Genomic DNA, 17268 nt, shown 5'->3' with positions numbered 1-17268 from the left:
AAAGGAAGTCAGAACCTGGGTGATTCAGCACCTCTATGAGTTTCATAGGATGCTAGAGTTAGAAGGAATCTTGGAGGCCATCTAGTTCAACTTCCCTGCTCAACACAAGTAACTGCTACAGCATTGATGGCCATCCAGGATCTTCTTGAGAACCTCCAATGAGGGAGAGCTTGCTACTGTATGAGGCAGATTGCTTCACTGCCAGAAAACTATCACCATAAGGAAATTCTTCCTTGTGCCTAGCCTAAATCCACCTCCCTGCAGTTTCAACCCACTGTTTCTAGTCCTACCCTAAAGAGCTACAGAAAGTAAGTCATCCCTTTCTTCTGTGTGACAGCCCTTCAAATAATTGAACATAGCTATCTTATCTCTCCTAAACTTCTCTTCTAAACTTCTCTTGCCTTCCAAGCTTTTCTAATCATCATGGTAGTTCTATGGTTGCTTTCTGTGATTACAGAAAAGATACAATGGCTCTGTTCAGACACAATGCTAAACCATAAGTTGATGGTGGTTTCCAATTCTGGTTTGCAGACAAAGGGCCCAATCCTAACCAACTTTCTAGTACCAATGCAGCTGCAATGGAGCCCCTTGGTAAGGGAACAAACATTCCCTTACCTTGAGGAGGTCTTCACGACAGCCCTTCCCATTACAGGATGCAGCACATGCCCCATTGTCACAGCTTTTTCTCATAGTGTGAAAATTCTCTACTTCATGTAATAGTACTAGTTAAAAGAAAAGGGGAAAAGGGACACAACATTGTACCTGTAGGAAGTATAACTTCTGAGACATGGTATCATGGTAGTTCAGTATAACAGGCCATTTGAGAGGTATCGTTTCTTCACTTTCAGGATAAAAGGAGTGGTACAGATTCTGTTAAATAAAAGTACAAACAAAATAATGCAGACTTCATTATTTTATATATTGTCATGCAAAACATTGTAGACCTGGCAATACAAACCCTTTTTTCAATCTCAGGAAGGGCAAGAGAAGGCAGGATTGACACAATATGTTTTGCAATGGTGTGGTCCAGCCCATCTTCACGAGGTTCTGGTATTACCAGACTTGGTGGCGTAAGGTTTTCTTCTGATGCCACAACCTAGCACAAGAAAATGGATTAATTTTATAGCGCCACTGCTCAAGAGTAAGCACTCACACTGAGGTAGTGGCAGACATGCCTCTGCTCCCCAGTCTCTTGAGTCTGCTCAAAGAACCGCAATCTACAATCTTTGTCATCCCAATCCTAAAATGGGGGAAACTATTTATTATCATGTAATTCTCTATTGTTGTTTATTATTTTATTCTTACAGCACGATCACACTGATCAATACTCAACTCCCAAAGCATTCAGGCAAGCTGCCACGCACCAGTTCTGTATCACAATCAGTGGCACTGAATTAGCAACCTCGGAAGTAAATACCAGCAGTTCTGGAGAGGCACAGAACTGTTGCTTTAACCACCACCACCCTGCGCCAGTTATGATTTATCAGGAGTACCATGGGCATGTTATTGCTATAAGAGCACAATCCTAAGATTGCATAAAGCATGTTTGTGCAACTCAGGAGCAGGCCACGCGGGCATAAGGACATATGCCAGCCTGTGGGTGCCAGATCCCATTCTTGCACCGGCCAAGGCAGGCAGGTTTGTGCCAGGCAGCACAAGTGGTGGGAAAGGGTGGCAGGAGGGCATTCCAGGAGGTGGGGAGGGTGGAACAGGAGGTGAATCGAACCCAGGAAGGGGTGGGATCAGAGGTGGTAGTGCACACCATATGCTAATCCCTGGCCCCAGCCCTGAATGGGCTGCTCAGATCCAAGTAGCACCATAGGGCAGGCTGGAGCTTGACACAGGGTAAGGAGAAAAATATCCCCACTGCTGTTCCAGTGCAGATTAGGATTGGACTGTAAATTGCATGGCACTTGGTGGAACAGGGGAAGGGATGAAAAGTGGCCCTGAAAATCCCTGATTAAACACACACACACACACACACACACACACACACACACACAAAGCCATGTGAGTGCAGTGTTTTTGATAATAAGTATCTGTGGGCCAACCTAGGCATGACAGAGATAGCCACACTGTTCACTCTCAAGTCTGTTTTGTTCACAAACACAGGGGGTGGTGAATCTAATTTCTACAACCAAAGGGACATGTAGGTGAACCCTGCCTCCTCTCCTGCCTTGCTTCCCTATTGTCTATGGCTTCAAGCATTCTCTCCCCAGTCCTGCTCACTTGCAACATCAGAGCCAGTTAGGAGTTAAATGCCTTGGGCCAGAGGGGCCCTCCCCAACCCCATCCAAGTTCAATCTGCAACCCAATACACCACAATAGTTCTCTGTAAGTTTAACTGGACTGTGTTCTAAGATCATCTATGTTCCATAGGGTGAGCAAAAGAATCTAGACCATCTGAAACTTTGGCTTGGAGCTGGGACTTGCCCTGAACAAAATGAAGGACCTTTTGATATCTGAAGTACATATTCAAATTTCAAGAAATGCTGACTTGCTGTTCCTTTGGCACACAGCTCCCATTTCCTGTCTACGTCTATCTATTATTGCTTCAGTAATTGTATGGTTTGTGTTTTAAAAAGAAATCATACCTGGATTTGTTACAAAACAAACCGCAGATGACAGACGAATGTTTTGGAGCTTTGGAGTTACCTTTCCCCAAAGCCACTGTCATATCTGGGGATTGCTGGATCTCTAGCTGCAATGTCTGTTAGCTGCAATGGGGTTGGCTGAACCTTTAGCTGCAACCATTACTTTTTCCAAGCAAACAAAGACAGTGCTTACCTGTTCCAGCATGCAATGCAGTATCAAGGAAACAGAAATAAGCTCATCGGGGATCTGGTTCAGAAGGTCATTGTAATACCTCATGTCCACATCTGCAATCAGAAAATAAAGTTTTCTCACATAAAAAAACAAAACAAAACCTCTGCTCAAACCATTTAATTAGAGATGGAATTAATAATTCCACTTATACATGGAAATCCAGTATATACCTGTGGATTTGGGGAACTCGGTGAGGCCTTAGAAAGAGCATAGCACAAAGGTAGGTGTAACATCAGTGGTGGGGGGAGGCTAGCAAGCAGGCAGCAGTAACCCGTTTTCATCCTCTGCATGGGAGAAGGAGTGGCAAACTGAGAAGATGGGGTGGCAGCTGGAAGCAGTATACTTGTCACTTCCTCTGTGTGTGTGTGTGTGTGTGTGTGTGTGTGTGTGTGTGTGTGTGTGTGAGAGAGAGAGAGAGAGAGAGAGAGAGAGAGAGAGAGAGAGAGAGAGAGAGAGGGAATTGAGGGGATTGGGTAGGCAAATGACATTCAAGGGCCAATGGAGTTTTCATGGAGCCTGCTTGTTGCAATTTCCTTGTGAAGCATGTGGGCTACTGTTGACAGTATTGTTTGTTCAGATGTTTTACAGAATATCCTGAGAGCACAGAGCATCACGTTTCAAATGTCCTCAGAAAGGTCACCTATATCATTCTGCCTGAAAGACTGCCTGAAAGACTGCCCAGATATATCACCCTGGGTTGATATATCATATCAACCCAGGGTGGACTACTCAACCCCCTGCTGAAACAACTCCTCCTGGGGCAAGTTTAGTCCATGAGAAACTGAGCCCCAACAGTAGCAACAGTAGCCCCAAAAACATGGACTTTTCCATGGTCTCCTTTCGTCACACTGTGGGTAAGTCATGAAGGAGGACATTTCATAGTCTTGGACTTGTGTGAATACAATCTTGTAAAATGTTATTTATCAGACTTTTCTGTGCCAACACTGTTTATATATTCATTCGACCCCAGAATTTCTACCCTTTTGACATCCACCCTGAGGCTCTGTGTATTACAAATGAGGAAAAATTATCTCTGAAGGCATCCAGTTGTGCTAACTAGAATCCCTGATTCTGAATGAAAACGTGAGCCAAAATTGATAAGACTCTTTGTCAGACATGTTGTCAGAGGTCACCCATCAGGCACTTGCCTAAGGCCCACACCCTTTACAGTAGTGGTCTTCAATCTTTTTCGCACCACAACCCTCCAAAATTAAGTATCAGAATTCAGACTCACCACCAATCCTGCCCCCTTCCCAGGACCCAATCTGCCCACCTCTACTCCGTCTGCCCAGTTTCCCCCCTTCTTCTTGTTTCTTTACAACAATCCTGTGAGGTAGCAGCCTGAGCAGGGCTGGCCTTGGGAGCTAAGGGCAAAACAAAGAGAAGAGGCTATGCAGGATTACATCAACAACTCAGTTTTGATACTGTAACGCAGTACCATTATTGGACTGGATCCAAGCTCTCTCTTGCACAGACTTTGAAAGGTTGCCACGACCGCCCAAATGAGGTTTCGCGACCCCACTGGGGTAATGACCCACAGGTTGAAGAACACTGCTGTAGAGGGTCCCACCTGATGAATTCAACCTCTGAGCCTTCAAGTACTGGTGACCCAATGCACCATTAGCAGGCAGTTGGCAGGCCCCATGACAGCCCCATGCAATGCTTTGCCTGGGTCCCCAGCAACCTGGCACCAGAATGGCTCCTTCCACTGCTATTGGCAGAAGAGCTATACATGCTTTGCCTAGTTCCCCAGAAAACTGAAAAAGAATTGCTCTTTCCACTGGCAACTTTTAGGGAGCAATAAAATAAACATCACAGATACCTGTTGTTAAAACCGGAGGTGCAACAGGCTCTTCTACAGCCTGTTTTTTTCTAGAAGGTGTAGCAGAAGGAGGGGGTTGTAGCTAGTGAAACAAAGACACTGGTAAAACAAACAACAATATCTTACATCCCAATTTTCAGCCCAGTTACCGATGAAGTACTTGGATGAAATCAGCTTAAATTATTTGTGAATTTTACTGCTGGTTGTTCTTTCTGTAGAACGGGATGCAAGAAATGACTTCTACTTTGATTCACACACTGTGGTGGAGACATTCTGGGTTCAGTTGGAGAAGAATTTCCAAGTGAATTAACTTAGAAAATAAGCCGCTCTTTTCATGATGTTGTTTAAAGTTTTGATTAGTATTGTTAGCTTCATAAATGAGATGAGGTGGAACTGAGGCTCAGAGTGAGTAACTTGCTAAAGGACATCTCGTTAATTCATGGCTGACTGGAGGTTTGAACCGAGGACCTTAAAAAGCTCATGCTCTCAGTTATTACAATATGCCAGACTGACTACACAAACTAAAGCAGCTCAGTCTGGCTCATCATGGGTGCAGGAGATATAAGCACATCATGTCATTACAAAGGTACAGGATCAAACTTTGTTTGCAGCAAAGTAACATGTAAAACCACTTGCAGTTTAATAAAATTGGGCAAGATTATCATACCCCATCCTTCTCTTCTGGCTTGCAGTCTTATTCTTCCCTTATTTAAATGTCTATTCACCCTCACATAGTCCCTTGATCTTGACTAACAACTATTCATCTTATGCTTAATCAATGCTAAAGTCAGAGCTTTTTTTGTAATAGAATGCACCTTTTTTTCCCCCTTTCACTGAGGGAGGGATTCAAACCTCTGACCTCGTGCTCCACCTTTTTTTTTTTTTATTTTGGCACCCCTGGCTCTGACCTTGTGCTCCACCTTTTTTTTAAAACTGCGGGCTAGGGAGGGATTCAAACCTCTGACCTCGTGCTCCACAGCCCAGCACTCTCTCTATTGGACTATAGGAAAGCCTATAGTCAAAGTGCTCAGAACTAATAAATAAGGTCTTGAGCCCAGCTGGTGGCCATCAGCGCCGCAAGTATTAGTTCCAAACACTGAGTCTAAGGGTTCCTATGGCTCAAGTGTTATATGAAGCCAGAGGCTAGGGGTTCAAATCCCTATGAGGAAGAAATTTTTTTTTTTTTAGGTGGGGAGGTGCTCCATGGCTGCAAAATATAAAGGTTGGTTGCCAGTTGCCAAAAGGGGGGCCAGTTGAGGCTGCAAAACTCCTCAGAGTTCAGTTTACAAATAAATAAATAAATAAATAAATAAATAAATAAATAAATAAATAAACAAACAAGTTGTGAGTTCCTGCACCTTTTTTTTTTTTTTTTTTACAAAAAAAAGCACTGGCTAAAGCTATTGATTTATGCAAAGTTTTAAAATTATAATTAATGGTATTACACACACAGAGTTATATATCACACACCACTTTTAGATACAAATTGCCTTGCAGATGGTTAACGGGCAGCCCAATCCTAACTTGTACAGGAACAGACAGGCCAACTGGCCTGTGCTGTATCCTGTGCATATTAGACACAGGCTGGAGCGCAACTCGGGGTAAGGGGATTTTTTTCCCCCTTTCCCTGTGTCATGTGCCAGCCACCCCTATGGGGCTACTCAGACCTGCACCAGTAATTTCACTCGTGATCCAAGGACCAAATGACCCATGTGAAGCAGGTGGGCCAGGGACGGGGGTTGGGATTTGGCTTATGCACCCAATCCTGCCCCCCTCCCTGGCCCAATCTGCCTCCCACTCCACCCGCCCCCATCCCAAAACAACCTCCTCCCTACCTCTGTCCTACTCTCTTGTCCCTACCCAGACTGGCACAAACTTACCAGGTCCAGGGCTGAATTTGGCCTCCGAGAGCGAGAGCACGTCCTTGCATTGGCTCAATTGGCTTGAGAGTAGTCGCGAACATGCTTTACAGCAAATTCAGAACACTCCTGGGCCAGCCCAGCACCAGCTCTGGGTTGTGCCCTGAATCAGACAGGTAGTGATTGTTGAACACCACCTCTCATCCCAAATTCAACAATTTACTCACCAGACCATGCTATTGACCCTTAAGTATATAGGATAGAAATTTAAATACAGAGATATAGTTACGAGGTGGTACGTGGTACAGTTTCACATTAATATATTTCCTGCTGTGTAGTATTTTGATCTCTAACCTCAGGTGCTTTGCTCTTCTTTTCTACTACAGGGACATTAATGAATTTGGTGGACTTCAAATAGTGCCCATGCTGTCGTCTCCAATCCAGGCTGTCATATATCAAACATGCAATACTTTCAAAGATTTCAGTTCCAAATTCAAGCTGCACAAAAAAGAAAGAAGACTGGGTTTCTATACAGAGCACAGACAAACTCAGGCAACTTCTACAGGATAACACCACAATGAAGATTTTACCCTACGTAGTGTGAATGCATAGTGCAGTGCAATCCTTTTTTTTTTTTTAGGAAAAGGAAGCTGTAATGGGCAAGACTGCAGCCCGGGGCCGGTGTGCCTCAGCATCTGCAATTCATGAGGACTACGTTTGTGGAACTGGAGGAGAAAGATGTGACCTTCTCAGAACTCCATAAATGTTTCATAGTTTTGTCCTCCCTGGATGAAAGCTACGATATTCTAGCCACCACTCTGGAGTCACTCCCACGTGAACAACTCACACTGGCTTATCTCACTGGGCGGCTCCTGGAAGAGGAGCAGAAGAGGGTGGAGAACCGGCAGCTTCGTGAGAAACCTCCCCCTGCACTGAGAGCAGCTGCACCTGTGGAGAAGGACCTGGAGGTACCAGGAATCCTGGTGGTGAGGTGCTGCTATGCCTGTGGGTCAGCTGACCATCTGCAGTGATCCTGTCCCCAGAGAAAAGGGAAGGCAGCAGGGAAGAAGGAGTTGGAGGAGGGGCGCTGGCACTCAAGTCTCCGTGGTCCACGGCAGAGGAAAGCAGCAGAAGAAGATGGACCCTCGACAGTGGTGCAACTCAACATGTGATGAAAGACCAGGAGCTGTTTGCTATGCTAGGAGAGGGAACGATTGCGTCTGTGAAATTGGCCAATGGCTTGTGCTCCCCTGTAGAAGGGAAAGGCACTGTGGCAATCCCAGGGGTTGGTGAGTTGGGAAATGTGTTATATGTCCCCCAACTGCAGCACAATCTGCTGAATGTGGCGGCCCTGGATAAAGAGGTGTTTGAGGTAACTTTTAGAGGTGGTTGTTGCAATGTTAAAAGGAATGGCAGAGGGTGTGCTAAGAGTGTGCTGCGTGGAGGCTTGTATATGTTGGATGCCACAGCACAGGCAGCCCAGGTGAGCTGCCAGAATAAACCCCCTCATGACCAGTGCATTCACCTCCTCCATAGTGTTTGGGGCACATAGGGTATCAGCTACTAAAAAAGACAGTAGAGCACTCAACTGGTTTAAACCTAAAGCCATGCTCAACGTACCTTCACTGTTCTGTGTGCCAGCAAGCCAAGTCCCAGGCCTATCCTGTGGCTAAGAAAAGTGGTGACCAGTCATCCGTTTGAGCTGGTAGCATGTGACCTGAGTGGACCATAGCCAGAATCATATGGGGGTTCAAAATATGCCCTAGTTATTGGGAGACCGCCTGGGAATACCAGGTGCTGTAGGCTTATACCATAGTCTTTCGAGACTGAAGGTTGCCAAATACACAAGACTGAAGGTTGTGTATTCTAGATGCGAATACACAGTACAGTTTTTGTTACCCCCTTCAGTCGAAGGATCAACCCTGCTCAAACCATACAAGAATGGGTGGAGTATGTGGAGCGAAGCTATTTCTCCTTTAAGGTGGCTCAACTCCAGTCAGACGGGGGGGGGGGCGGAGTTCACAAGCAGGGTTTTCACAGCCTGGCTGAGGCAGCGGGAAATACATCAAAGGCTCACAAACAGGGCCACCCCAGCTGAGAATGGGTTGGTGGAACGGAGAAATCGCATCTTACAGACGATGTCTCAGGCGTTGTTATTTGATTCCCAGATAGACAAGCGGTTTTGGGCAGAATCACTGAAAGTTGCAAATTATATACAAAACAGAATTTTTAACCCTGCAGTGGACAAAACTCCCTACAAGGCCCTGCACCAGAGGGCTCCTTATCTCGGGCATCTCAAGATTTTCGGAAGTTTCGCTTTCATTCAAGTGCCAAAGAAGTTTAGAAAACTTCTAAACTTCTAAAGGGGCAAAAGAAGGCTGTAAAACTAACTCTCTTAGGATATCAAAGCTGGAGTAAAGCCTACCGCATTGTAGAAAAGAACCTGAAAATCACTCTTTCTAGATCTGCACATTTCAATGAACAGCAGTGGGAGAATGTGCAGAACGGCTCTGTCCTTGTGCCGGCCAGCCAGTCTGAAGCTGACCATTTGTTGCCACAACAAGGAGATAAAGCCAGTGACTCAGCTGAGAGCGCTGAGACCAGAGACAGATTAACCTCTTTTGTGCCTAAATCAGAGCCAGTGACCGAACCTGAAGAAAGGCAGGATGAGCCACTAGTTATACCCAGGGGCTCCCAGAGGGCCATGAAGGGAATTCCCCCACAAAGATATGCACCAGGGCAGGTAACAGTCTGCAATGTTACCACAGAGCCACAAACTTATGAAGAAGTAATGTTGTTGCCAGAAGAAGAGAGATGTAAATGGCAAGATGCAATGCAAAGAGAGTAGCAAGCCCTGCAGAATAAGCAAGTGTTTCATAGAACACAGCTGCCAGAAGGAGAAAAGGTAGTTGGCAGTCGCTGGGTGTACAAAATTAAACGGTCAGAGGCAGGCGATGTTTACAAAGCTTGCCTGGTAGCGCAAGGGTTCTCACAAGTAAGAGACGCTGATTTCGATGAAGTTTTTTCCCCCCACAGTAAAAAGCCAAACAATCAGACTCGTTCTCACTTGTGCAGCCTTGAAAAGCTGGCATGCGAGACATCTGGATGTAAACACAGCCTATCTTCATGCACCCCTTGAGCATAACATCTACCTGGCTGAACCACAAGGGTTCACCACACCAGATAGTGATTCAGTGTAGCGGCTGAAAAAAAGCACTTTATGGTTTACATCAGTCAGCCAGGTAGTGGCATCTGTGTCTTGAAGCTACCTTCCTTAAGTTGGGATATAAGCCAGCTAAGGCGGACCCCTGCATCTACAGGAAAGGAGTAGGAAGGAATAGCATCCTACTGTTGTCATTCGTGAATGACCTCTTGTGTTGTGGGTTAGAAGGAGGGGGATGTTATGCGGGAGATAAGCAATATAAGCAAAAGCTTTGAGCTTAAAGATCTGGGGCCAGTGAAAAACTATTTGGGTGTGTGTATCGAAAGAACACAACAAGGAGGTTATCTGTGGCATCAGAGACCCAAGGTATTGAAACTGCTAGAGAAGTTTGGCATGTTAGAGATAATGGGCAAAACAGAGAGATAGCAGAAGCTGCAGCATGTGGTGCTCAGAGCACAGGGAAGAACGCCAAAAAAAGGAGGCAAGACCCAGGGAAGTCCCAGCACCACAGTCTATTTACAGGCAGTATTTACAAGTAGAAATACTATGACAAGTCGGCTGCGCCAGCCCAGCTAACTCCCAAAGTTACGGCACGTTTGCAACCTCCTGGGCCAGCACAAGGAACTTGTGACAGCCCAAGGGCACTTTAGTATTATATATACTGTACACTCTCAACACGGAATATCACCTGCTTCCAGCTGGGGTATGTGACAATAGGACTTGACAACAGACTATTGCAAGGTGGGGCAAAGAATGACCTCCTCCTCTTCAATTACCTGGTTAGAGGAGACCTCTGGCAAAATGAGTTCTTGACTAGTGAGCCATACAATTATATATACTGCACTGAGTCAAGAACATTAAAAGCTTTTTAGGACCATGAAGTTGCTTCCCTTTGTTCCAAAATTATCAGTACTACACCATAAGAACATAAGAACAGCCCCACTGGATCAGGCCATAGGCCCATCTAGTCCAGCTTCCTGTATCTCACAGCGGCCCACCAAATGCCCCAGGGAGCACACCAGATAACAAAAGACCTCATCCTGGTGCCCTCCCCTACATCTGGTATTCTGACTTAACCCATTTCTAAAATCAGGAGGTTGCGCATACACATCATGGCTTGTACCCCATAATGGATTTTTCCTCCAGAAACTTGTCCAATCCCCTTTTAAAGGCGTCTAGGCTAGACGCCAGCACCACATCCTGTGGCAAGGAGTTCCACAGACCGACCACACGCTGAGTAAAGAAATATTTTCTTTTGTCTGTCCTAACCCGCCCAACACTCAATTTTAGTGGATGTCCCCTGGTTCTGGTATTATGTGCGAGTGTAAAGAGCATCTCCCTATCCACTCTGTCCACTCCCTGCATAATTTTGTACGTCTCAATCACGTCCCCCCTCAAGCGTCTCTTTTCTAGGCTGAAGAGGCCCAAACGCCGTAGCCTTTCCTCATAAGGAAGGTGCCCCAGCCCCGTAATCATCTTAGTCGCTCTCTTTTGCACCTTTTCCGTTTCCACTATGTCTTTTTTGAGATGCGGTGACCAGAACTGAACACAATACTCCAGGTGTGGCCTTACCATAGATTTGTACAACGGCATTATAATACTAGCCGTTTTGTTCTCAATACCCTTCCTAATGATCCCAAGCATAGAATTGGCCTTCTTCACTGCAGCCGCACATTGGGTCGACACTTTCATCGACCTGTCCACCACCACCCCAAGATCTCTCTCCTGATCTGTCACAGACAGCTCAGAACCCATCAGCCTATATCTAAAGTTTTGATTTTTTGCCCCAATGTGCATGACTTTACACTTACTGACATTGAAGCGCATCTGCCATTTTGCTGCCCATTCTGGAGAGATCCTTCTGGAGCTCCTCACAATCACTTCTGGTCTTTACCACTCGGAAAAGTTTGGTGTCGTCTGCAAACTTAGCCACTTCACTGCTCAACCCTGTCTCCAGGTCATTTATGAAGAGGTTGAAAAGCACCGGTCCCAGGACAGATCCTTGGGGCACACCACTTTTCACCTCTCTCCATTGTGAAAATTGCCCATTGACACCCACTCTCTGCTTCCTGGCCTCCAACCAGTTCTCAATCCACGAGAGGACCTGTCCTCTAATTCCCTGATTGTGGAGTTTTTTCAGTAGCCTTTGGTGAGGGACCGTGTCAAACGCCTTCTGAAAGTCCAGATATATAATGTCCACGGGTTCTCCCGCATCCACATGCCTGTTGACCTTTTCAAAGAACTCTATAAGGTTCGTGAGGCAAGACTTACCCTTACAGAAGCCATGCTGACTCTCCCTCAGCAAGGCCTGTTCGTCTATGTGTTTTGAGATCCTATCTTTGATGAGGCATTCCACCATCTTACCCGGTATGGATGTTAGGCTGACCGGCCTATAGTTTCCCGGGTCCCCCCTCTTTCCCTTTTTAAAAATAGGCGTGACATTTGCTATCCTCCAATCTTCTGGCACCGTGGCCGTTTTGAGGGACAAGTTGCATACCTTAGTCAAGAGATCTGCGACTTCATTCTTCAATTCCTTAATAACCCTTGGGTGGATGCCATCAGGGCCTGGTGACTTATTGATCTTTAATTTATCAATGAGGTCTGAAACATCTTCTCTTTTAACCTCTATCTGACTTAGTCAGGAGGGACCGTTCGGGCAGCGGTATCTGCCCGAGGTCTTCTGCCGTGAAGACAGATGCAAAAAACTCATTTAATTTCTCTGCCATCTCTAAGTCTCCTTTTATCTCCCCTTTCCCTCCCTCACCATCCAGAGGGCCAACCGCTTCTCTGGCGGGTTTCCTGTTTCTAACAGATTTGAAGAAGCTTTTATTATTCCCCTTAATGTTGCTGGCCATGCGTTCCTCATAGTCTCTCTTGGCCTCCCATATCACCTTCTTACATTTCTTTTGCCACAGTTTATGTTCCTTTTTATTCTCCTCATTAGGGCAAGACTTCCATTTACGGAAGGAAGCTTCCTTGCCCTTTACAGCCTCTCTAACTTGGCTGGTTAGCCATGTGGGCACCCTCCTGGATTTAGTGGAACCCTTCTTTCTTTGCGGTATACACCTCTGCTGGGCCTCTATTACTGTTGTTTTAAGCAGCCTCCATGCACTCTGGAGAGATTGGACTCTTTTTACCCTCCCTTTCAACCTCCTTCTAACCAGCCTCCTCATTTGAGGGAAGTCCACCCGTCAGAAGTCAAGGGTTTTTGTTAGAGATTTGCCTGGTATTCTTCCCCCAACGTGCACGTCAAAACGGATAGCAGCATGATCACTGTTCCCCAATGGCTCAGTAACGTTTACATCTCTAACCAGGTCCTGCGTACCGCACAATATTAAATCCAGAGTCACCTGTCCTCTGGTGGGCTCCGTGACTAGCTGATCTAAGCCACTGTCATTTAGCACATCAAGAAATCCGGTTTCCTTATCGTGACCAGAACACAAATTGACCCAGTCAATATGAGGATAATTGAAGTCCCCCATGATTACAACCCTGTCCCTCCTTGTCACCTCCCTGATCTGTTTCCTCATTTCAAGGTCCCCATCCGATTTCTGGTCTGGAGGACGATAGCACGCCCCCAGTATTACATCGCTGCACAAGCCTGGTAATTTAACCCACAGAGATTCTACGGTGGAGTCGGACCCACCTTCAATCTCTACTTTGCTGGATTCTATCCCTTCCTTAACATAAACGGCCACCCCACCTCCAACATGCCCCTGCCTGTCCCTCCTGTAGAGTTTATAGCCCGGGATTGCGGTATCCCACTAATTCTCCGCATTCCATCAGGTTTCCTTTATGCCCACTATGTCAATATTTTCCCTTGTCACCAGACATTCCAGTTCTCCCACCTTTGCTCGTAGACTTCGGGCATTCGCATAAAAGCATTTATACACGGAATGCCCCAGGATGGGCTGCTTATTTGCTCCTTTGTCCCCGCATCCTCTCATTGTGCCAAACCGTCTATCACATCCCATCACCCTACCTTTCCCAATTTCTTCTCCTACCCTGCCTTTGTCTTGTTGTTCTCTAACCTCCCCGATAGGGATGAGGAGTCCCGAACCGGATGCCCCTCGGCTCCTGTCGGCCTTCCCCCAGGGATCAGTTTAAAAGCTGCTCTGCCACCTTTTTAATGTTATGCGCCAGCAGTCTGGTTCCATTCTGGTTCAAATGGAGCCCGTCCCTCTTGTACAGGCCCCGCTTGTCCCAAAACGTTCCCCAGTGCCTAACGAATCTAAACCCCTCCTCCCTACACCACCGTCTCATCCACGCATTGAGACCCCTGATCTCCGCCTGCCTAGCTGGCCCTGCGCATGGAACAGGTAGTACTTCAGAGAACGCTACCTTTGAGGTCCTGGCTTTCAGTTTCCTGCCTAAAAGCCTAAATTTGGCCTCCAGGACCTCCCAGCTACACTTGCCCACGTCGTTGGTGCCGACATGCACCACAGCCGCTACCTCTCCCCCAGCACTGTCTACTAGCCTGTCTAGACGAGAAGTGATGTCCGCAACCTTCGCACCAGGCAGGCAAGTCACCATGCGGTCCTCACATCCGTCGCAAACCCCCCTCTCTATGTTTCTAATAATCGAAACCCCCGCTACAAGAAGCCCCCGACCCCCCTCCCGCCGAGGAGTATCCCGAGTGCGCTCGGATACGGGCCCATCCCCTGGAGAAGGGATCCCCCCTAGGGGATTGTTTCCCTCCTCTCCAGGATGACGTCCTCCAGTCCCAAGACTTCCCACCCAGGCAGCCGAGGAGCTGCACGCCTGAGGTTGGGACGAAGCCTGATCATCCCCGGAAGTCTCCCCACGGTCCTCCTCTGTCTGCCTGCGCTTCTCCAGGTCGGCCACCAAGGCTTCAAGGGAGCGGACGCGTTCCCTGAGACCCTGGAGCTCCTTGCACCGAGGACACACCCATGACTTATGCCCCAGAGGCATATAATCATACATGTGGCACTCGATGCAGAACACTGGATAGCCCCCACCCTGCTGCTGGCTGTCTGACTGCATAGCTTTTTTGTTGTTGTTGTTGTTGTTTTATTTAGGGGTCCTTTTAAAAACCGTACACTGGATAGCAGCCCTTTTCTCAAGGGAAGAGGAAGGGCAGTGTATGGGGCCCTGGCCTCCTCGCCCTGCTGCTGAACTCGCCCAGATGCTAAACTCTCGTGCCTTACCTGGCACTTAGTTCCCGAGGCACTGGGTTCCCAGAGGCCACACGCGTCTGCAGAGAGCCTCACGCGATGGCCGGCCTAGCTTTATACTCCTGGCTGGCTCCTCCTCCCTCCTTCCTTCCTGATTGAAAGGGGGCTGGCCTTCCCAGGTGAGTTTACAAAAGCTCAGGAAGGCAAATGGCTGCTGATGGGCGTGACCTACTCTGCAGGCTCCTGAATGGACTGCTTGGATTAGCCTAATGGGGCTCTTAGTGGGCTGGAATTGGCCCTTCCTAGGTTCTTTCCCTCCTAGTTCTGTTCTCTTAGGCTGGACTGTTTTTGTAACCTCAAGCTAGTTTTTATTTGGGTTTGTTTAATTATTTATTGCTCTCTAGATCCTGTGTCCCAATTTACTGACCTGGTTAGGTTATGTTCTAACTTAGATTAAGTTTAACCTGGGTTAAGTATAGGTTTAATTTAAACAAGTAGAAAAACCTGCTTTCCACTTTATCTTCCTCCCTTCCTTCGATTAGGTGCTACCTTAGGTGCAGCTAACTTTCAACTTTGATTTAAATGCCTGACCCTTGGGCTTTTACTCACAAGTAGGACTCTGCTCTTACTCACGAGTAGGACTCTGCTCTTACTCACGAGTAGACCTATGTACCTCCCTTAGGTGCTAACTTTCAATTTTGATTTAAGGTTGCTTTAAAGGTAAGGTTAAGGTTAGAAGACAGGGAGTTAGAAAGACAAAGCGTTAGAATGAGTACACTTACCTCCTCCTCCTCCCGCTCCTCCTCCTCTCCTTCTCCAAAACTCAGAGGTCTCCTTGCCTTCTCCTCGCCCAGATGCTAAACTCTCGTGCCTTACCTGGCACTTAGTTCCCGAGGCACTTGGTTCCCAGAGGCCACACGCGTCTGCACACAATATAATGGTGTGACGCCCATCCTCTGATGAAGATGAAGATGGGTTTGCCATGTGTAACATACTGTCTACTCAACCTCACAAGCCGAAGAGGAGGAGAAGAAGAAACTAAGACCAGAAGTTAGGGTCAGAAAGTCAGTACTGACATCATCCAGGCATGCCTAGACTGTGAGCAACTATGAGTTAGAAGGTCCCTGATCCTGTGATTTAAGATGGCATACTGAAGATAATAGGAAAGAGAGCAGCAAACTTCAACAAATCTATTCCTCTCAGGCAGCCAGCCAGCCACAAGAACCATCTCCAGCTACAGGGTCACACTGCCTGGCTACTGTAGGGGTACAGTTCATCTAAACTTCCTTTCCCCACCACTGTCTTTTGGCTAATTTCCTAGTCCCTAGGTGCTCATGATCTCTTGATCCTCAACAAAAGCTTTTATTCATGCTAGAAGTGCATGGGGGTCATGTATCCAATTCAAGTATCCTTTCCCAAAGCTCAGGTTATCATTTCTAGTCTAATATGGGAGACAAGGGTGCCATAAACCAACACCCCTCTTCTAAGAAAACTTGCCCTTTTCTTCCCCAAAGGACAATGCTCTGTATATACCAAGGATGGTCTAGGAAGCAGCCTGTCACATGCTCCATTCTGACCAGGTCACATATTATACATAGCCTTCCTTCCTCTTTCAGATGTAAATTGGACTTCCATGACTCCCTGCAATCACTAGAGAACAACAAGCTTCACTAAAACCTATCTCATACATGGTCACTGGTCCAGTTTGCTCATCTGGTTTGAGAGTGGGAAATTCGGAGATCTGTTAATTTCAAACCAGGGTATTGGGGGGGGGAAGCTAGCGTCCCAAAAATGGTATTAAAAAGGAGACCTGCCCATCTGAGTTGGGAAAGCAAAGTGTGCAGGAGATACAAGTTGTAAGTTGGGCTTTGCAAGATGCCAGCCAAAACGAAAAACCATTACGACAGCCACGATGCGGTCTAGCTAGGAACATATAGGAAGAAGACCTTTCCCTCCAGTGCCAGGAGGATTGGAAATTGTAAGTGGATGTTTTAAGTCTGGGAAGTCTTAGTTAGAAATTGTCTTTACTTTGAACATTGCCTCTTGATCTCAAGCATAATATGTGATTTGTTTTTCACTTGTTGCATTTTAATCCTGAATAAATCTCGTTGATTTGTATACCGAGTAACTGGCTCCTGTCCTTGATGCTTTGCATGCCACCCAGAGAAGGCTTGAATGCATGTGTGATTGTATGAGGATGTGTGGCTAAAACACAGAGTAGTGCAGCAAGAAGGCCCTTCCTTCTCCTCACCTCAGGGAACTCAGTTCAGGGATGTCAGCTGGTAGACAAATACCACCACCACCACCACCACCTCCCCCACAAAATGGATGAAGTAGTGGAAACATGGCCCTGAACCTACCCCACAGGTACAGCCAGGACATGACCGCAGATATGGTTCTGACATGATCTCAGGGTGGGGAGAAGCACATTTCCCAGAGGAGTACATCAAACTTCTCAGCACT

The 17268-nt window shown here is 46.8% G+C and overlaps 1 protein-coding gene across 1 annotated transcript in view; it reads right to left on the bottom strand.

Moving 5' to 3' along the window:
* Positions 1-17268, bottom strand: part of SPAG17 (sperm associated antigen 17) — a 112647-nt gene that overhangs the window by 72847 nt on the left and 22532 nt on the right. Inside the window, exons 8-12 of the mRNA XM_066612656.1 lie at positions 6862-7005; positions 4649-4730; positions 2788-2879; positions 959-1096; positions 756-870 (exon numbers count right to left, since the gene is read on the bottom strand). Of these exons, the coding sequence (XP_066468753.1) occupies positions 756-870; positions 959-1096; positions 2788-2879; positions 4649-4730; positions 6862-7005 (571 nt within the window). The remainder of the gene's footprint in view (positions 1-755; positions 871-958; positions 1097-2787; positions 2880-4648; positions 4731-6861; positions 7006-17268) is intronic.

This window comes from Tiliqua scincoides, chromosome 2 (assembly GCF_035046505.1).
Source record: "Tiliqua scincoides isolate rTilSci1 chromosome 2, rTilSci1.hap2, whole genome shotgun sequence".
NCBI lineage: Eukaryota > Metazoa > Chordata > Lepidosauria > Squamata > Scincidae > Tiliqua > Tiliqua scincoides.
This window is presented reverse-complemented; position numbering and strand designations above follow the sequence as displayed.